This window comes from Ambystoma mexicanum, chromosome 12 (assembly GCF_040938575.1).
Source record: "Ambystoma mexicanum isolate Mex_15411 chromosome 12, UKY_AmexF1_1, whole genome shotgun sequence".
NCBI classification, from domain to species: domain Eukaryota; kingdom Metazoa; phylum Chordata; class Amphibia; order Caudata; family Ambystomatidae; genus Ambystoma; species Ambystoma mexicanum.
In genome coordinates this window covers 991,308,199-991,330,292 of record NC_090936.1, presented here as the reverse complement: position 1 = coordinate 991,330,292, position 22,094 = coordinate 991,308,199, and the positions used below count along the sequence as shown (strand labels likewise).

The 22,094-nt window shown below is 48.3% G+C and overlaps 1 protein-coding gene across 5 annotated transcripts in view; it reads left to right on the top strand.

Moving 5' to 3' along the window:
• NCAPH2 (non-SMC condensin II complex subunit H2) overlaps nucleotides 1–22,094 on the top strand; it is an 899,214-nt gene that overhangs the window by 127,670 nt on the left and 749,450 nt on the right. For all 5 annotated transcript variants that reach the window (XM_069629493.1, XM_069629491.1, XM_069629492.1 and 2 more), the window contains one exon: nucleotides 8,937–8,992. In XM_069629493.1, the coding sequence (XP_069485594.1) occupies nucleotides 8,937–8,992 (56 nt within the window). The remainder of the gene's footprint in view (nucleotides 1–8,936; nucleotides 8,993–22,094) is intronic.

Sequence of the window (22,094 nt, the reverse complement as noted above, 5' to 3'; positions counted from 1 at the left end):
TCATTATCATTATCTGGGCTGGTCCAGTACTCCTGAAGAATTTGTACAAGATGATCTAACGGACATTTTAGATCAAGGTCCGTCCTCTGACCCGGTGTTACCTTTTCATCTCACTTTATAGAAAAGGGTGGCGGCTGCATGGCAGTCACCGGAATCTCTTCCGGCTGTTAACAAATAGTTGACAAAGTACCGCCCTTCTGTTAGCGACCCCAGCTATTTATTCTCTCACCCCACTCCCAAGAGTTTGGGGGTTCAGGCGGCTACGGCCACCTCGAAGCAGGCGGCGTACCCTACCAACCCTCCTGATGGGGACGACAAACGCTTTGTATTTTGTGCAGGGATTATGGCATTGAAATCTGCCAACTCCACTTGTGCCATAGCAAGGTTTTCACACTCTGTGGAACTGTTTCTCTAGCGGCTGAGCATATTCCTGAGGGGGAAGAAAGGGATGGGTTCCTTGTTCTCGTGCAGGATGGCAAGGATGCTATGTATGCTATGTGTGAATCCCTTCAGTCGGGTTTGGACACGGCTGGCTGTGTTAGCCGATCCATGGCTGCGAGCACCGTTGTACGCAGATTTGCGTGGTTGCGGAAGTCGGGTTTTGCCCCGGGTGTGCAAGCCAGTCTTTTGAACATGCCCTTTGATGGCACGCATTTTTTTGGCAGCAAGGCTGACGAGAGCCTTGAGAAGTTGCAGACCTCCAAAGATGCAGCAACATCTTTGAGCGCAGCAGTGCGTCAACCTCTGCCTTTTTGTTTTAGGGGACAGCAGTGGAGGGGAGGTTCTTTTTGTTACTACTCCTCCTTTGGTAGAATGAGAGGAACCGCCAGTCAAAGGGGTCAGCGAAAAAGTACCCGTGGTGGTCTGGGAAATAGAGGTGCCACAGCTGCTCAGGCAGCTGCCTTGTTGCCTTCAGGCGCTGCCACAGCCGCTCCAAAATAGTCACGAGGCCATGTCCCATGGTTCACTGATTGGGGGCAGACTGTCGCAACATCTCAGAGTGGCGAGCCATTACTTTGGATGCGTGGGTTTTAGAGACTGTCGCCCACGGTTACTGTTGTCCCTTCCTAAAGGGGCCTCACGAAAATCCACCGGGGAATCTCTTTGAAGCTTCCGGATCCGCTCCTTTTGCACGGAATCTTGACCCTGCTAGAGAAAGGCGCTATAGAACTGGTGCCTGTGGCGGAGAGGAATAAGGGATGGTATTTACCATATTTTTTGATTCCAAAGAAAGACTGCGACTCGAGACCCATCCTGGACTTGCATTGTTTGAACAAGCTTCTCAGGAAAGACGAGTTCATGATGGTCACTCTTTCTTCAGTCCGCCAGGCCCTTCAACTTCCGGATTGGTTGATGTCTCTGGACCTACAGGATGCTTACTTTCATGTGCTGGTTAATCCCAAGCACAGAGTACCTGAGGTTTGCGGTTTGTGACTCACTTTCAGTTTCAGGGTCCTGCCATTCAGATTGACCTCCGCCTGAGGGTCTTCACCAAGCTAATGGTAGTGGTGGCAGCGTATCTCGGGCGAGAGGGGGGTGGAGGGGAGGATTCACGTCTACACCTACCTGGACAACTGGCTGATCCGTCTGCGCTCTCCCGAGCAGGCATTGGATCACCTCGGTCTCACATGCCGCTCCCTCCATAGGCTGGTTTTCTCCCCCAATTTCAAGAAGTCTCATCCGACACCTTCCCAACAGCTCCAGTACATCAGAGCTGTGTTGGACACGTCATTGGGGAAGTGCTCACCTTCCAAAGTGAGGGCTCATCACATTGTGCAGATGGTGGACAAGCTTCAACATGCCCTGAGTCTCCCGGCTTTTGAATTCTTAAGGTTGCTCGGCCTCATGGCATCCTGCATTTTTCCGGTACCAGAGGCCAGGCAGAGGATGAGATCCCTGCAATGGGTCCTCAAGATTCAGTGGTCGCAGTTCTCAGGCAAGATGTCGGATCCAGTTCAGATTCCGTTCTCGGTCTCCCAGGATCTTCTGTGGTGGGCCAACAAAGGGAACCTGATGAAGGGGTTGCCTTTTTGGCAACCGTGGCCGGAGGTGACTGTAGTGACGGATGCTTCCCTCACAGGATGGGGCGCTCATGACAACGATTTGACCGCCAGCGGTCGTTGGTCTCCGTCGGAGCCCAAACTCCACTTAAATCTGTAAGAGCTGAGGGCCATCAGGCTAGCCCTGAAAGCTTTTCTGCCGTTTGTGCGGGGGAAGTGTGTCCTGATCATGACGGACAATACAGTGGCGATGCATTACCTCAACAAAGAAGGGGGCGGTCAGGGTCACTCTCGATGTGCAGAGGCAATGCAGCTCTGGTTCTGGGCCATCGAGCAGGTAATTTCGATCTCGGCAGTTCATCTGGCCGGAGACGAAAATGCAGCGGTGGATGCTCTGAGCAGGCAGAGCATGGTTTCTCACGAGTGGGAGTTGGCTCAGGAAGTCCTTCTGGAGATCTTTGACCTTTGGGGAACCCCACAAGTGGATCGCTTTGCCACCAGTGTGAACCGGAAGTGCGAGAGATTCTGCTCAAGGGAATTTCCTCCGAGAGGAGCCTTAGGAGACACATTCGTAGTGGATTGGTCATTCCCACTGCTGTACGCGTTTCCTCCAGTCCCCATCATTCCTCAAGTGTTGCGGAGGTTCAGGTCCCACATGATCCTCATTGTTCCGAATTGTGCCAGGAGAGCGTGGTACCCAGACCTTCTAGAATTGTCAATCTGCCCTCCATGCTGTCTTCCCTTCCGAGAGGATCTGCTCTTGCGAGACGGGGGGGGGGGGGGCAGGTTCTCCATCCAGAGGTCAGAGCTCTCAACCTTCATGCTTGGTATCTGAAAGGTTGAGATATAAGGATTGGGACCTCCTGGATGATGTGATGGAGGTGTTGCTTTCGGCCAGCAGGCCTGCAACAAAGTCCCTGTACCGTTGACGTACATTTTGTGACTGGTGCAGGGGACGCAATGTGGATCCTTTTCAGTGCTCCATTCCCATGGTTTTGTCTTTCTTATTTTCTTTGGCCCCCAGGGGTCTTCAGGTACTATTAAAGGTTACCTGGCGGCGCTATCTATCTTTAAGTGCTCGTCTGTAGAATGCTGTTACTTTAATATTCCTTTGATTTCTCAATTTCTTAAAGGACTGACTAAGGTGTTCCCGTCGTCTCCTTTCCAGGCGCCGGTTTTGGATCTGAATTTGGTTTTTGAAATTTCTCATGGGTGCTCTGCACTTTTGTCCCTTGAGATTATTGTCCTTGAAGACAGTGTTCTTGGTTGCGTTTACTTCCGCTCGCAGAGTGAGTGAATTGCATGCACTTCCCTCTAAGCCGCTCTTCACTGTTCCACAAGGGCAGGCTTGTACTAAGGGTACGTCCTTCCTACCTAAGGTAGTATCTGAATTTCATTTGAGTCAGAAAGTGGTTCTTCCGTCTTCTATCCTCCTCAACCTGGTAAGGAAGAGGAGCGACTCCATAGGTTGGATCCTAGGAGAGCTCTGAGCTTTTATATTTCTAGGATGTCCAGGGTCGGAGTGGACAATCAACTCTTGGGATATGCTGGACACCGATTGGGCCAGGCTGTTACCAAGTAGACCCTGTCCAGGTGGGTTATCGTCACTATTACTGAATGTTACCGATTGGCGGTTAAGGGCCCTCCCGAAGGGTTGCGTGCGCATTCCTCTAGGGGAGTGGCTACTGCACTCCAACGGGGTGTTTCTATTCGGAACATTTGTGATGCAGCCACATGGGCTTCTATCCACACCTTGGTTAAACATTACTCCCTGGATACGCTCCATGGTCCGGATATGGCCTTTGGTAAGGCAGTTCTTTATTCTGCCATCTGATTGGGTACTCTAAAAATGTTTCCCTCCTCCATTTTCTGGTACTGCTTTGGGAGTCTGTCAAAGATGTGGAATACATTGGTAACCCTAGGTCTCCTGGGGGCAACCAGACGTGGTCTCCCTCTCACTGTGCTTAGAGAGGCATCAGCTTCACCTCACTGATGATCCCCAACAAGGGTGAAACACGTGTATGGGGTTGCTGGTGGTACTCTCGTTCAGATTGGAATTGCCATTGTATTTCGGTGCTGGACTGCCCCTGGGCGGGACAAAGACTGATATGCAAATGGATATTTCCCATCTGTGAAAGGCACAGTGAGTAAAAGCAGTGGCTGCGAACTCTCAAGTGGTTAATAACCCCCGAACAGGTTATCATGTCTGTTTTTGCGAGAGAGGGGCGCCCGCTACCTTTGTTAAACTATTTGTTAAGGAACCTGGGATTGGTAACCCTAGGTCTCCTGGGGGCAACCAGACGTGGTCTCCCTCTCACTGTGCTTAGAGAGCCATCAGCTTCACCTCACTGATGATCCCCAACAAGGGTGAAACACGTGTATGGGGTTGCTGGTGGTACTCTCGTTCAGATTGGAATTGCCATTGTATTTCGGTGCTGGACTGCCCCTGGGCGGGACAAAGACTGATATGCAAATGGATATTTCCCATCTGTGAAAGGCACAGTGAGTAAAAGCAGTGGCTGCGAACTCTCAAGTGGTTAATAACCACCGAACAGGTTATCATGTCTGTTTTTGCGAGAGAGGGGCGCCCGCTACCTTTGTTAAACTATTTGTTAAGGAACCTGGGATTGGTAACCCTAGGTCTCCTGGGGGCAACCAGACGTGGTCTCCCTCTCACTGTGCTTAGAGAGGCATCAGCTTCACCTCACTGATGATCCCCAACAAGGGTGAAACACGTGTATGGGGTTGCTGGTGGTACTCTCGTTCAGATTGGAATTGCCATTGTATTTCGGTGCTGGACTGCCCCTGGGCGGGACAAAGACTGATATGCAAATGGATATTTCCCATCTGTGAAAGGCACAGTGAGTAAAAGCAGTGGCTGCGAACTCTCAAGTGGTCAATAACCACCGAACAGGTTATCATGTCTGTTTTTGCGAGAGAGGGGCGCCCGCTACCTTTGTTAAACTTATTGTCCTTGAAGACAGTGTTCTTGGTTGCGTTTACTTCCGCTCGCAGAGTGAGTGAATTGCATGCACTTCCCTCTAAGCCGCTCTTCACTGTTCCACAAGGGCAGGCTTGTACTAAGGGTACGTCCTTCCTACCTAAGGTAGTATCTGAATTTCATTTGAGTCAGAAAGTGGTTCTTCCGTCTTCTATCCTCCTCAACCTGGTAAGGAAGAGGAGCGACTCCATAGGTTGGATCCTAGGAGAGCTCTGAGCTTTTATATTTCTAGGATGTCCAGGGTCGGAGTGGACAATCAACTCTTGGGATATGCTGGACACCGATTGGGCCAGGCTGTTACCAAGTAGACCCTGTCCAGGTGGGTTATCGTCACTATTACTGAATGTTACCGATTGGCGGTTAAGGGCCCTCCCGAAGGGTTGCGTGCGCATTCCTCTAGGGGAGTGGCTACTGCACTCCAACGGGGTGTTTCTATTCGGAACATTTGTGATGCAGCCACATGGGCTTCTATCCACACCTTGGTTAAACATTACTCCCTGGATACGCTCCATGGTCCGGATATGGCCTTTGGTAAGACAGTTCTTTATTCTGCCATCTGATTGGGTACTCTAAAAATGTTTCCCTCCTCCATTTTCTGGTACTGCTTTGGGAGTCTGTCAAAGATGTGGAATACATTGGAGGACACAATCCATTCGAAGGACAAGTTACTTACCAACTGGTAACCTTCTTTCGACTGGATGTTCCACCAACGTATTCCACATTGCCCTCCCAGCTTGCCCTTCTGGAGAATTTCTTATGCTATTGCAGCTTACGTTTCCGGAAGGCTATGTGCAGTCCCAACAGGCAATGGATTGGTGCCACACGTTCTGGGGGAAAAAACATGAACTAAGGCTACGGGCGCCGTGCGTCCTATTTATAACATCCAGTGACGTCACCCTCGACGGAGGCCTTCCAGGGAGATCAACCCGACGTCGACGCAAGACGCCCTCTGCCGAAAGTGTTTCCGAAGTGCACAGCTGTGGACATTACATGTCACAAATGTGGAATACTTTGGAGGAACATCCAGTCGAAAGAACGTTACCAGTTGGTAAGAAACTTGTTCTTTGCTCTCATCTTCCAAAAGTAGAGCTTAGATAACTCTGGTATCATTATTGTATTTGTGGATCCGAATTATGTGGTGCAGAGGCATTACTACCTTGTATGCCAAGGTAAGAGCAGGCACAGAGAATTCTGGATCTCTGGTTGAGAGGGGCACATATCCAGTGCTCCAGATAATATTTTGAGATGTGAGGATTTCACTCCCTGTTTTTAAACTTTGAGAGTAAATGTGATTTAAAGAGTAAACTTGACTTTTTTCTTTTGCAAGAGTAATATGTAGGCGATGTCCAGCCGACCTGTGCACAAACTGTATGGAAATCATTAATATGCAGCAGCTTTCTGCATTGTGACAGTACGCCTTTCATTATTTCTCAAAGGTCTGGCCATTTGCTCTCTCCTGTAAATATTTAAATGTTAAAAACGCAAAAACCTAGCCCATTACATAGTAAAGCAAACATGATTTGTATTGTGTTTTGAGGTTCGATAGCAGAATTTTCTTTTGATGTTTACCTAATTTCCTGGAGCTATTACTACCTAATGGTATGCCAATGTTATAATACAACAGTGCAGAGAGACAAGGGCTCCATGATTAATTCTAGAACTAATCTCATGGTCAAATGGTTATTTATATAGCGCTTTTGTCAAAGCGCTGTACATAGATATTGATCACAATTATCACCAAACCGAAGTCAGTACTCCTTTATCAACCTTGAAAGGCTGAGTTGGCCATGCCAGCATTCGAATCTGGAGGTCTGGAAGCTGAATTGAAAAACGATTCCCTTTATCACAGTGTGCAGTTTCTTTTTTTGAAAGGCTTCAGAGAAATACCTTTTGTCCCTGGAATGCAATTTTATCCATGTAGATAAAAATCAAAACCTTTGCACTGCCCTCTGCTCTAAACTTATGTGTAAATGTACACAGGAAAATAATAAAGTTGTCGTATTTACAAGATTTTCATGCACAAAAAGGCCTGGTACTCACGTTACCTGAAGGCCTGCACATATCCATTCCTATAAACATTTTGTGGATTGGGGAGGAATATAGCTACTCGCACTTATGAATACAGAATTGAGAGGGCACATTGAGTCAGTTCCACACTTGTCCAGTTTGAGCACAGGCCCAGTCTCGCTTCTGTCTGCCATATGTGTGGATTTAGGGCTACTTCCCCTCAGTTTAGTCACCCAGGTAAAACCTGCATGAACTCTGCCTAGTCACTGCTTCTTAATTGTCAACTCCTGAGGTAGGAGTTGTGACAAATCTGGACAATTCCTTCCTTCTTCCCAGAGGCGAGCCACCCCTTTTTGAGGTTAGGGAGGTGAGCCTGGTATGCAAGAACCAATTTAGGGGTCTGGGCAAGTGGGAGCTCACTGGGAGTGACTCCCCTCTTGGGGACAATGACTCTAATTCCACCTTGGCAATCCCTGTACAAACCACCCTTTCTGCATATATGGGTGTCAGGAAAACTGTTGCATTCTCTGTTACAATTATAATGCATGAAGATTCATCCTTGACACTATTGGCTTCAGGTAATGGTGAACCTCGCCTGAGTACCATGATCAAGGAAGACGGACATCATTTCATTGATTCTAATGACGTATATAATAGGAAAATAAAAATAATGAACAGTGAACTGTGATTGGAGGGGGGGAACTACCTCCTCCCTCCCCCCCCAACAGGAGGTGAGCAAGTGCTAGGCAGAGGCAAGCCCCTGGAACACTGACATCTTGGAGGGGTGGATCTACGTCGAGCCAGCAGTGCTGAGTGAGAAACCTTCTAGCTGGAGGCTGGAAGGCAGGTACCTTGACCAAGCAATCGGCTCCGTTCAAAGCGAAGGAGGGGGACTGAAAGCCAACTGTCTTGGTGGGTGGCGTGACCAGTAAAGGCGCCAAGAAAACGAGACCCGAAAGGAGCCAGAGCTTCTGCCGACTAAGTTCCTTTTCTGCTGTGAGTGGTACGGACAGAGAAACCAACACTGCGGATGTGTGGAGGCGAGCAAGACATATGACTGTGTTTACAGGAGGAGCGGAACTGATACAGGTACACAAGACAGTCATGAAAGTAAAGGGCACCCGGACATGCTTATCTAGAAAAAAGGGGTATTAGCACCAACGCTAGGCTAAAAAAAAAAAGCCAAATGTGATGAGGTAACGAGATGGACACACTGCCCCAATAAATTAGTTGAAAAGATATAGGCATGGTGTAGCCAAGCTGAAACTGGAACATTTGAAAATCCGAAACGGTTTCTTATCAAAGGGAGAGGGGAAACACAGACCGACAATATTTCATCCTTTTTTCAAAAGGGTTGGATACTAAAACTGTGGAGATAATGTGCAAGAACTGTGAGAAGAAGTCAAATACAGGTGGGTCAGGCAGAAGTCCATACCAAGGCTATTATACAAACCTCTTTTCTTTTAAGTTGGGTATTTTTCTAAGGTGGTAGGGCCAGATAGGTACTTGGGATTTGGACAGAAGACTTTTTGTTTGGACATTACGTCCAGTTTTACTTTTGTTAGGTAGGGAACATCTCTCATAGCGATGGGGCAAGTTAGAAGATTTATTTTAATTTAAAATGAAATCCTTTCTACTTCACAGCAGAGTCCACACATGCCAGTTCTGTTACACCTTACACTGCCTCTTGAATGCCACCCAGACTCCGTGGTAGCTCTTGTGAACTTGTTCCTAAGATTTCCTTCTCTTAACCTTAATTTTAAATGTGCAATATCCACAACCGCAAACATCTTTTCGAGTAGTACAGTGTGACCCAACCACATTTCCATTCTGTGTAATGTGTATACCTTTTTTTTATTTTTGCTAATTTTGATTGATTCTCCTTGCAGACTCCTGCACGTTTTAGTGATGACTTTCTTCTTCCACAGGTGGAGTATCTCTACTCGCTAGTGTATCAGGCTCTTGACTTCATCTCCAACAAAAAGTAAGCCTCTTTTCTTGTGCCTTCAACACACTGTTGCTGCCTTTTGTGTGTACTCTGCTCGCTGTCACTGTAGATTATCATAGGCTGCTCATAAGGATTACATATTTATATGCGACATATATCTCGGGGTGTATCATGCAGACACCCATTATTTGAATGCATGTCATCAGTAGCTTTGATTGTCTTATGGGCTTTTGTATGAAAATCAAATGGCTTTGTTAGGCAGCATGAGAAAGGCTGGCTATTCCTAGTGCCCTCCCTTTCACCAAGTCCAGTTGTGATTGAATCCATACGGTCTTGCTGTGTTTTCAACGGTATGTGTGTTGGGAGTTGGTGGTGTTCCTGGTCCAATGCCTCCTATCTCTTTTTTTTATATGTAAAAAAAAAAAAAAGCAGCCATCTCATCTGCCTTCAGTTTATAGTCATCTTGAGAATGGACCTCAGTTTGTGAGGGAAACTTGTCCCTATGTTAATGCTTTACATCGTTTACACTAAGTCGAGCTGCTCTGTCTGACTGATGAATGTGCAAAGGAAAGTGGCGGCCCTGAAAGCAATAAGATTGTTGTCAAAGACCTGCATGCAGGGTGACTGCGATCCACTTGCTCATTTGCCATGTGTTTTTTTCAGAACCACTACTAGTGCATGATTCTGGGGAGCCAACCTTAACGGACCTGTTAAGGTTTACCCAAAAGTCTGAACTTGCTTATGAGGATGAGCAGTTGGGCTGAGTCTAAAGATATCCGAGGTTTGGTGTTGAGTACAATTATCACACAGGAGAAGGACGTGGACACTGATTAAATTTTCCAAAAGCTTTATTAAGCAATAAGAAAAAGGTCTCCCTCTCCCCATTGCAGGATCTTTTCTCGTGGGATTTTTTTAGCGCAAATTTTTTTGTGGAAAAAAAAATCATTGAATTTTTTTAGAAAATAGGAGGTTTGTGGGGAATCCCCCCAAAAAAATGTGCTGGGTTTTTTCGAGAAAGAAATCACCGGTAAAAAACCCCCTGAAAAAACATCCCACGATTGGAACCCCCCCATCGCTATGTTTCCCAGCCTATATAAATAACTAAGGTGCTCGATAGTCGTCAGGAAATGTCCTAACAAATGTAAAGGGAGCCATTCTCCTGGAATAACTTTGTTAGTTTATTCTTTAGTTATAGTGTGAGGGTTAGAGTAGGATTTGACAATGGGCGGGGGAACTTTGATTTGACGACATTGTGACAACTCCTTTAGTTTTAGTTTGAGGTAGGGACACGCCTTTTGTTGGGGGGGGGGGGGTCAGGGGGTTTCCTTAAATACTAGTTTATAACCGAATTGCCACCTTTGTGTCCGCTTACACCGGCTCCATTCGAAGCTTCCTGGACACCAGGCATTTCTTCGCCCCTTGCAGTTAACTGAGCTTTAATCATCCTTTTCTCAGGGTTTCCAGTGACGTTTTCTCTCTGTTTTGAATGGTCATAAATTACTCAGCTTGGTATGTATGGTTTCATTCCTTTCACTGGATGAAAGGAACCAAGATGTTCAAGTGCCAGGCTGTCCCCTTTTTCGTGCTACCCGCACACACTGTAACCACGTGTGCTCATTTGTTCATATGTATATAATATCTATGTACTTTGTTGATATGTGTATAATATCGGTGTACCTTATTGTCTCTTTGTATATTCTATGACTACTGTAACCAAGCTTTGCAAATTCTTGTAAAGGCTGTGCCCGGATACCCTCGGGTACGCTCGCGCATTATAAATAATAAAACAAAGTCCCCTTCATTTCGTAGTTCTCGTTAATAAACTCCATTTTGTAGCTCTTGAACGATTGAAACATTCTCCACTTTTCCCAGGTAATTGTAGACATTTAGTATCATTCTCGAGTTTAATTATGCTAGTTTCAGTATTGCAAAACAGAAAGGTGATGGCTGGAAGGTTTTGAATTAATCATAACCATGGGCAACAGCTCTGGGCAACCCTCCAGACCATTGTTTTTCAGCCTGCCAAGCCCTTACAGAAGGGGAAAAACCAGATCAGGCTTGGTCCTACCACAAAAGGGGCAGTCCAGCTCGAACTGCTGGGTCACATCCCTTCTGCACGAGACCACAATCATCCCCAGACATGTTTCAGCCTTGCTGGGCTCAAACATGTCTGGGGATGCTTGTGGTCTCGTGCAGAAAGGATGTGACCCAGCAGTTCGGGCTGGACTACCCCTTTTGGGGTGGGACCAAGCCTGATTTGCATATGGTCTTTCCCCTTTTGTAATTGTTTGAGAGGCGAAGAACGATGGTCTGGATGGTTGCCCAGAGCAATACCAGAGGTTAAGATGTATACTAAACCTTCCAGCCATCACCTTTTTTTTTTTGTTTTGCTAGTTTCAGTATTGCAACAGTTGAGAAAACTACTTTATATCCATTAGTTGGGATATTATCCCCGCAGATCACAAGCCTAGCTCAAATCTGGCAAAAACATTGACCGCATTTATGACATATCTCTCGGAGGAGTGTTTAGCTTTCTCAATGTTTGAGAGCATGGGGTGTGACGCTTATTGCCCACGCCAGCCCTCACCCTTCATTAGGCCTTCTGTGTATTTAGGTGTACTCTCCTGTATTGGAAAAGGAAAGCCCTATCTGTAACGGATGCCCTTGTTGTTGAGCCATCTGGTCACTGGACCACACAGCCTGTGTCGCGCCAGCTTATAGGATGATGGTGTCATGCATGCTGGACGTGGTTCTACCTCTTACGCGCATAGAACAGCTAGACCGTTCTATTCCAAATGGCGGTTGTTCGATACGTTGCCGGGAAATCGACGTCTGCACTTTTCACGTTCCTAAATTCACGTGTATTCTGCTTCGTCACGTGAACTACGGCATTACGTATATAAGTAGCGTGGAAACTTCACTCGCTGCTTCTGATCGAATCATTTGGCGTTGTGTAGCTGAACCTCCGATCTGCGTCCTTGCAGTTATCCTCAGCTGCTTCTTGGGCCTTCTATAGCGTGTTTTCCGCCACGCGCTGATTCCTGGAGCTGTTTATTCGCGTGTAATTCCACACGCGCACGTTGTCTTCAAACGCGGCTATCCTGGGCTGCATGTATCCTGTTAGCGTGCAAATCCACAAGCGCACGTTGTCTTCAAACGCGGCTGGCCTGGACTGCGTGAATCCTGTTCGCGTGCAAATCCACAAGCGCACGCTGTCTTCAAGCCTGCTTCCAAGACTGCGTGAATCCTATTCGCTTGTAATTCCACACGCGCACACTATTTTCTTCGCGGCTGTTCAGAACCGCGTGTACTTTATTTATACCACAAAAGGGCGCTATTTCCAACTCCTGCATCTGTGATATTAACAGGGGGATTTATTCATTTCTATACTTTTCTCTACGTGGGAAGGAAGCTTTTCAAGGACTGTTGGAAGGTGATAGTGAACATTACTTTGGACGCTATCCTGTGGTGCATCAACCCGGTATCTAGCGTGAGCCTCGTTCCGTTCGGGATAAGTCTCCCTTACTAACCTTCCCTTCCTTGTCGTTTGTTCTACTTCTGGATTTTCCTCAAGAGACTTCTGCTGGATTCTTCTGCCCTAGGCATAAGGTCAGTGTGTGAATTAATGTCAAATACTGTTCTGTCACAGAGAGTCGATTTGGGGCAGTTTCTTATGATACTTTATTTTGTTCTAGGCTGACTTCCTATACCTTACCCACGCCCTTTCCAGTGATCCATCTCTCTGCCTGTTTTATCAGTCGGAGAGTTGTATTATTTGGAAGGTCTAAACTTGACTTCACAACTATCAAATCGTGTGAACAGGGATCCGGAAGACCCTACCATCTGTATCCTTTTGAGTACCGTATCCTTTTCAGTCAATACTTTGGTGCTTTATGACAGATGGGTCCTGAAAAACTGTAATATTGGCCTCTCCCTGGTGCACTGCGCCCACCAATCTCGCTTTCTCTAGGATCCTCAGTTTCTCAGGATAATGATGAAAGCGGGCCAGCACTGACCTCGGACCCCTGGTCATTCATCCTGCTCTGTGGGCTCTATCAATTTTGGCTTCATCAATTTGAGTCATCCCCGAACAGGGGTTTCGCGACACTATGGATGGCTCTCCTCAAATCCCTCTGTCTCTCCCTTCTCCGGAACATCAAAAAAGCGCAGGTTGTTTCTCCTATCCCTATTTTCAAAGTCGTCCATCTTTAAAGTTATCCGTCTCTCTCTCCAACTCTGAAAGCTTTATGCCCAACTGCGTTTCCAAAGTGTCCAAGGAAGATTGAGTAAAGTCTACTTGCTGTATCCTCTCATCCATTTTGTTTACACGCTGGTTCAGTCTATCCAACTTGCCCATAATATCCGCTCTTATTCCCTGGATTTCTCCCAGCAATGAGGCAATGTCTCTTTTAGTGGAGGTCTTGTCGCTTATTTCCTCCTCCATGGTTCTACCGCTCATTGCAACTGGTCGGGCGGTGTTTTGCTTGTAGTGAATCTGCCTCAGGGTAGATTTCCAGTCCACGTGGGGGGGTACTGCACTATGCAATAAATTAGTTAGATCTTTTACCCAAGGTGGTAAACTGCCCAGTCCTTGCCCTAGGTGGGGGGGGGATGGGCAATACGTCTGTGAGCTAGCCCTGAACGGCCTACCTCCAGAAAAAGGGGGGGGGGGGACTGGCTGCTGCTCCCTTGTGTGCCTCAGAAAATGTTGGGCCAATAAACAGTCAAGGGCCAGGGGCCGTGCTGGGAAGGGACCCCTCTGTGGCCGGCTGGCGACCAACACCCTGGCAGCTCCTCCACTTACCAGTGGGTTGAACTTATGATATGTTATGGTATTTCTAATGTGCCTATACACAGGTCTTTCGAAGCACAACGAGGCAAGGGCAGGTGAACGGAGGGAAGACCGAGAACGATTGTACTAGGCCAGGTGACATTGGATTGCGCAGGGGAGCGAGGGGAATTAGAAAGTGTGGGGGGGGGGGTTTAGGGGGTAGTGCAATACATAGTTTCAACAGTAAAATAAATAAAGAACAGTTGGTAAAAGTGCGGCCAGCTTGTGGCAAGTGCAGGGGTAAGTGCAGACATCAAGTGTCTAGAGCTGATGGGGACTCTAGGGATACAGAAACAGACCTCAAGTGCAGGGTTTGCCCGGGGGGAGGGGACCTGGGCCCGAAATGAAGGGGTAGCCAGGTGACTAGTGCTGTTTTTCAGAAGTTCAGCAGGGGAAAGGAGAGAAAGCAGAAGCAAAGAGGAAGGTCTTGAGGTGCTACCGGAACCGGAGAGGCTTCTCATGTTTCAGGGAGGCTGTCCAGAGGGAGGCCCCAGCCGAAGAAAGAGATCTATTACCAACTCGTTGCTTGGAGAAGCGACGGACCCTGAGGGAATTGGAGGCAGATGAGCGAAGAGCTTGAGAAGGAAGATAATTTAGGAAGAGAGTTGGAGGTAGTGAGGCTCCAGGCCCCAGAAGGCCTTGTGAACAATGCAGAGTGTTGTGAACGTAATCCTCGCAGCCACTGGGAGCCAGTGCAGAGATTTCAGTCCTGGAGAGATACGATCCCTGGGCTTGAGGCCAAGGACAAGTCTCGCAGGCCTGTTCTGGATGAGTTGCAGAGGGTGGAGAGTAGAAGCAGGCAAATTTAGAAAGAGGCTGTTGCAGTGGTTCAGCCTAGAGGGAACCAAAGCTCTGGAGACCGTGGGCTTCTGGGGGAAGGAGAGGAAAGGATCACCTCTGAGGAGGTGCAACTGGTAGTGCATCTTCTTAGAGACGTCAGAGATATGAGGAGAAGAAGAGTGGAATCGAATATGGCCTGAGGTTTTTAGGATCGGGGGGGGAGAAGGAAGAGGGCCAAGAGATGCCGGCCAGAGAGCGACAGGAAAGGAGGGAGCGCAGGTGTGTCGATGAGCTGAATCTGTCTTACTGGCATTAAGACTGAGATCATTGGTGGCACACCACTCCTGGATAGCAGACAGTCAGAAATGAGAGAAGGAGAAGAGGTGGCAGAGGGAAGCCTATGTCCTCTGCATAGCACTGAAAGTTGGGGCAGAGAGCGGCAATGCGGTGGGCAAGAAGTGCCAGGTATTGGTTGAACAGCCAGGGAGAGAGGTTAGACCCCTGGGGAACACCACAGGTAGAGAGTGAGATCGAGGAGAGGAAGAACCCAAGTTGGACCTGGGAGGGTCGATCTGAGAAGAAAAAGGTGATACCCAGGTTATCACGGAGACGGTTGACCAGGATGGCATAAGAGAGATCAAGTAAGATGGGGGGGGGGGGGGGGGGCTGGGGGCATCCATGTTGGAGAGCAGGTCTTCACGGATGTTCAGTAGAGCGGTTTTTCAGTGCTTCTGGAAGCTTTGAAGCCAGACTGATGGTCATGAGACAACCAACCAATTCAGTGTGAAGATTAAACTGAGAGATGGCCAGCTTTTCCAGGAGTTTGCCCAGGAAAGGAAGGATGGAGATTGGGCGGTAGTTGGCACGGCAGGAGTGGTCGGCTGAGGGTTTCTTAAGAGGGTGCACAAGGTAGTGCTTTGGGGGGGGAGGAAGACTCCAGTGGCGAAGGAGTGGTTGCAGAAGTCGGCCAAAGCAGGAGCCAGGGGTATCAATGTGCTCTTTGTGGTTTTAGAGGAACAGGGAGAACCTGTTTTGATGAGACTTTCATAGATCGGACTTGTCTGGAAACCTCGTCTGGGCAGAACATGGGAAAGGCAGAGGAGGAGGGAGGAGAGGTGGCCACAGAAGGGCCAGAGGAACAGAGGGCAGTAGAGGTAGGAGGTGGAGGGGACAGGATGTCCTGGGTTTTAGAGATGAAATGAGAAGCCAGGGCCGTGCAGAGGGCCTGGGGGTGGGACAGGCAAGGTAAAGACTGCAGCAGGATTGGCCAGCTCCTTGCAGATTTTAAAGAGTTCGGCCGAGTTGTTGAATGCTGCAGAGACGCGGGCTTGGATGAAGGCTTTCTTGGTGCAGACAGAGCCGGTATTGCCTTTAGAGCAGGCGGCAGGCCATTTTGTCAGAGGATGTACAGGAAGCACACCATTTCTCCGCCCCTCTGCACTTGCGTTTAAGTGCGACGAGGTCTGAGTCGTACCAGGAATTGCACTTGGCTTTGGGCTTCAAACAGATCCTCATGATGGGGGCAAGAACATCAAGAGGATCAGATATAGCAGAGTGGAGCATAGAAAGGGCTGTGTCAGGGTGTTAGTCAGCCGAAGGAAGGGGGGGGAGTGAGGAAGTGGCAGCGAAAGCTTCAACTGACACACGCTACATGGGTCGGATAACCGAGAAGGTAGGTGGCAGTGCTGGAGTTTGCTTGGCCTGAGGGGTGGAGAGTGAGATGAGAGGTAAGGAGAAGGTGATAACTCCAGGAGAGAGGAGTGGTGAGAGGGATAGAAAGGGGAAGGTCTGTAGGGATCAGAACATCCAGAGTGTGCCCTGCAGAGTGAGTTGGGCCAGAGGGGAGCATAGAGAGAGAGTTGCAGAGGTCACGAAAGGAAAGGTGGTTGGTCTCCAAGAAGGAGGAATTGAATGGTTGAGACCAGGAGGTAAGAGAGGTCCGAGAGGAAGAAAGAGATCTGACCAGGTGGCCGATAGATGGTAGCCACAGTAAGGGAATGGCTAGGAGAGAGAGAGAGAGCCTGCAGACAGCATTCAAAAGACAGCATTCAAAAGAGTAGGCCTGCGTAGGAATGACAGCAGCAGAATCCACTCGGGGAAGATCAGGGCTACAACCCCTCCAGAACGATTGGACCTGGGCGCGGAGAGGATCTTGTAGCCATCTGGGAGGAGAGTGTCAAAGCTTGTGACAGAGCTGGCTGTGAACCATGTCTCGGTGAGACCGAGTTCATCAAGGTCAAGTTCTTCGAGGAGGCAGCAGATGTCAGAGCAGTGTCTATCAAAGAGGAGAAGGTTGGCCTGAGGGCCTTTGGACCAAGACGGTACCATTCAAGTAAAGATTAATGATGACCTTGGAAGAGTGGAACGAGGCCAGTAAGGGCCTCCCACTGGGTACCACCATTAATGGGAGAAGAAGAGAGAGGAGAGGGCACAGAGACCCATCTGTAGAGTCCATAGGTCTGGCGGGGGAACGACAAAGAGGATGTCGGTGAGGGTTTGTCTGGAGGAAGCACTGGTATAGGTGTCAGCGATGGGGAGGCCTGGGTTGGAGACCAGGATGTCCTTTTTAAACTTCTTCCTACCAGATTTAGTGAGGAGAGCAGGATAGTTGATAGAGAAGCAGTTAGAAAAGATAGGAGAGAGAGCACCACAGAGTAGGTAGGGAGAGGAAGAAGGGGGTGGGAAGGTTAGAGGGGGAGGAGAGTACACTAGTGAAGGATACGGGGAGGGGCGCAAGCAGATGAGAAAGAGACGAGTAAATAGTAGACAAATGGACAAGACAACAGGAACTCGGACAATGGTAGAAAAGTTTGCTAGATGAATGCTTTGCTATGAAGGCACAACCACAGAATGGCACTACTTTCACAATGTAGTTTAAATACCGGAGAAAAGCACACCTAAATCTGAGAGTCCTGTATAGTGGGGGGAAAAAGACCTAGGTTTCATAATGCAATTTTTAAAAATACTTTCACATGGTGGAGGCACTCTTCAGGCCGACCCTCCTTGTCCCTCACTAGCCCAGCAATTCCATGGCTGCCCTCGGTGCACCAAGGTGCCACACCACGTATCCCCTGGGTGGTCCTCAATTAGGGTGCTGGTGCATTAACTCCGCTCCCGGAGAGGGGATTCTGCTTCGCCGCCTGGCTGTCCCCCAGTATGGGTGCCTTGACAGGCCTCCTCCACGCTCCTGCTTTCTGGGCCACCAGCCGCAGGCCCAATGGCCGTGAAGAAGCTGGGGCGTGCTGCACAAATGGGTTCCACGTCTACCGGAGCACAAGCCCAGGGCCTGCCACCACCTTCACTCGGGCTGGGGCTTCCCAGGCGGCGCTCCGGTGTTTTCACTCCGATCTGTCTGCAACCTGCTTAGTCGCGCTGCACCTTATTGGGGGGTCCGGGCTGACGCACACCTCAAATGTCGGTCGGATAGGGTAAAAGGTGGGGGGGGGAGGGCTCGGGACCCATTTTCACTCCGGCAGTCGGGAGCGATGTTTCAAGGATAGTTCATCCACACGCCCCCTGGTGGCTCTCTGAGATACCTTTCTAATTGTTTTAAAGCTATTATCCATTCTTGGAAAAATTACTTTTGTGAAATATTCCCTCCTAGATTTACATTTTTTTACTGTGGGTCCTTTAGAGACATCTTATTTTTAGTACATATCAGTTCTGTTTATTTTACCTTAATGCACAACTTAATATAAAAAGCGTATTTTTCAGTAAGTATATTGTGGCCATTCATCTTGTGTCCTGATGTGTGCACAAACTGTGCATTATGACCAGCTCTCCCTCCTACTAAGTGAAGCCAGACTTTTCAGTCTCACTATTGTGAGACTGTTGCTGTTGTGAGAGTCAGGATTAATTTAAGGAAAAGCCTGCACGTATACTATTTGTTGGTCTTCTCATGGCCCGACTAGAGGATTTGTGAAATGTCTTCTTAACACCCAGTGCCTACATTTCATGCCAGTCAAATATGTTCCTTGACTGGTATTGAGTTGGCTTGATGATGACTTCTCTTTGGAGTTACAAGAGGAATGGGAACAGTACCCTCCCCCCAACTCGGGGACTTTTTTCATAGTATAAGGATTGACCAAATATACTAGTGCGATCGATGTGCCTTTCTCAGGAGAAATAAATGATTGTGAAGTTGATTAAATGGAGGACCCAGCAGCACTGAGAACCTAGAACAGGGATATTTAGCGGTTTCCGATCGGAGATCAAAGTAGTCTAGGCACAGAAGTGAATATCAGATTATGGGTATTTGCCATGAGGGTAGGGTTGGCATGAGGGTAGAGTTAGAAATGTGTTTGTGACCAAGTTCCCTGGCTTAGCTTGGTCACTAACAGTATGGTAGACAAAATCGCCTGTTGGTCACCCCAAGCTAGTGGATGCTGGTCCCAGAGAAGGTATATGGGGGGGGATCACCAGGCCACCCTCAATGGATACCCATACTAAGGCAGGTGTCTGTCACAGGCATGCTTCCAGACCCAAAGAGCCCTACTGCACACTTGTGGGATCCTTCTAACAAAAGGGATAGTAAGAAAACAAGCACTCTGATATGGGTAGAGTAAGCAGACCGAAAATCACAAGAGGCTTCCTTCCGCTGTAAGCCAAAACTATCGCTGCTTGGCTGTGATGAGACGATTAAGGCTTTGCAGGTGTACAGGAATGAGTAGTGGTTAAATTGCCAACATGAACCTGTATAATTCTCAAACCAGTAGTCCTCCCAATCGAAATGGACACACCCAACAAGTATACCTGTTTTGGCACTGTAGACCATTTCTTTTCAGAAGGGTTGTGCGCTTGTTGAGTTGCAAAACAAATAACAATAGTATAGTGGTACCAAAATAAAAGCAGGGGCAAAAATTCAAGTTGCAAGCTACTAACCAGACATAAAGTAATTCCCCACCAGAGACAAGGGCCAAAGATGTGAGCAGGGGAGCCAGAAAGGAGAGCCACACAACATATAATTTGGTACTTGCCAAGAGTCAAATATCGCTAGCTAGTGACGAGTACAAATGTTGCACCCTGATCAAAGCATGCCCAACCAGGGTTCTAGAAAAATAAGAACTTCAATAAAACTACAAATGCATGCAACGAATTAAAAACGCTAAAAAACCCACCCCTGAAATGGCAACAGAGAATGCAGACTTTGAGAACAAGGGGCACTCTGGTTTGATGGGCAGTGATAAGTCAAAAGACTTCAACAGCATTGGCACTGTTCAAAGATCTGTCTTTAAAAGGCACTGAAGGAAGAGCTTAATGGTCACTATGGCTCTTTTAAGGTGGACCAGGTGGACAAAGCCTCTTCAAATTCCTTTGATCCATTGTCTTGGGTAGTTCACCGTGCTAACCAAGGTTTATTTATTGGGCATTTGAAGGCGCTTCTACAACAAGAATTGTTTCAAAGCACCCACAAGGCAAAAGGGAAGGGAACAATACAAGGTAATGGAATAAAAAAAATGACAAAGCAAATAACAGCGATCCTACTAGGCCTCTTAACATTCGGAACGTGCAAGTGCAGAGAAGAGAGAGGGGACGGAGGACGGGGGGTGAGTGCGAGCGGGTCCTGCAGAGGGAAGTGCCAGATAGCCATTTGCAAGGCAGAAGCTAAGTGTGAGGCAGTGAGCACCTGGTAAGATTCGGGTCACCAGCCAATACAATAAGTGCAGACCTGTGGAACACTGCAGGCCAGTATGGGCCTGAAGGCCAGTGCGGCCGGAGGGTGGATGTTGTAGGTGATTGTACAGAAGGCCAGGACCCAGTAGGACTCAGGCCACACATTTCAGCGACTGAGAGGGATTAGCACGGGAGGGAAAGGGGGAAGGAGGAGGTGAAAAGTAAAGTCTTGAGATGCTTGCGAAACTTAGATCGGCTGAAGACTTTGAGAAAGAGTGAGGCTGTTGCAGAGGAGAGATCCAGCCGAGGAAAGAGAGCAGCCCCTTGCTGTGCTTAGACAATCGCTTCACAAGCAGAGTTGGAGCCAGAGGACCAAAGGTATCTGGAAGTATTTGGTAAGTGTGAGTTGCAGATAGTGTAGTCCCTGGACCCAGAAAGCAAAAACAAAGAGTGATGGCTGGAAGGTTTAGAATTAATCTTAACCACTGGCAATGCTCTGGGCAACCCTCCAGACCACCGTTCTTCGCCTGCCAAGCCATTACAGAAGGGAAAGACCATATGCAAATCAGGCTTGGCCCCACCCCAAAAGGGGCAGTCCAGCCCGAACTGCTAGGCCACATCCCTTCTGCACGAGACCACAAGCATCCCCAAACATGTTTTTTGTTTTTTTTGCCTGGACCCAGAAAGCCTTCTGGATGATGCAGAGGGATTTAAATTTCATACTTGCAGCAACCGGGAGCCAGTGAAGAGATTTTAGGGCTGACAGATCCGGTCCCTGGGAATGAGGCCAGGGAGAATTTGTGCAGCTCTGTTCTGGATTAGTTGGAGGGGATGGAGAGAAGAGGTAGGTAGATTATGGAAAAGGCTGTTGGAATAGTACCAGAGCTCTGGAGACATTGAGCTTCTGGGGAAAGTTGATGAAAGGCATGATGCCTCTTGGGAGGTGAAGTTGGAAATGGCCCTTTGCCCAAGATGTGAGGAATGAAAGAGAGGGAGATTCCAAGGTTTCTGGCTTCAGAGAAAGGAGAGGGGGAGAACCCATAGTGGGTGGCCAGATTGAAGGGAGGAAGGAGTGAACAGGAGTCCCGATGGGAAGGATCTCGGTCTTACTGGCATTGAGAAAGAGCTCATTAGAGGTTCACCAAGACTGGATAGCGGCAAGACACTTGGGAATGATAGAGGAAGTAGGAATAGAGGCAGTAGAGAGTTTGAAGAAGAGTTGGGTGTCATCTGCATAACACTGGAAGTGAAGAGAGAAGGTGGAAATCAAGTGGGCGAGATAGATGTTAGTGCCAAGGTGAGAGGATAGAGCCTTGGGGAACGCCACAAGTGGCGATAGAGGTGGGGGAGAAGGAACCCAGGATCACCTGGGAGGGATGCAGTGATGGAGATCAACAGGTCCAGTGCCTGGCCCGAGATACCAAGGGTATCATGGAGCTGCTTTATGAGGATGGAGCGGTTGACTGTATCAAAGGCAGAGGCGAGATTGAGTAGAATGGGAACATCGTGAGAGTTACAATCAAGAGTTGTGAGCAGTTCTTCACAGGTGTTCAGGAGAGCAGTTTCCGTACCTCTGGATGCTCGGAATCCAAATTAATGGTCGTGCAAGCAACCAACGCACTGAGTAGTCTGGGTCAGTTGTGGAAAGACCAGGAGTTTCCCAAGGAAGGGAGTGATAGAGATGGGGCGGTAGTTAGCTGGACACAAGCGGTTGGCAGAAGGCTTTTTCAGGAGGGGATGCACAGTGGAGTGCTTGATAGAGGAGTGAAAATACCCAGAAGCAAGTGTTTGCAGAAATTGGCAAGTCCTGGGGCAAGTGAACTGATATTGTCCTTAATAGTTCTGGAAGACCAGGGGAGACCTGTTTGGACGAGACCTTTGTAGAGCAGACAACTCTAGTGATCTTGTCTGATG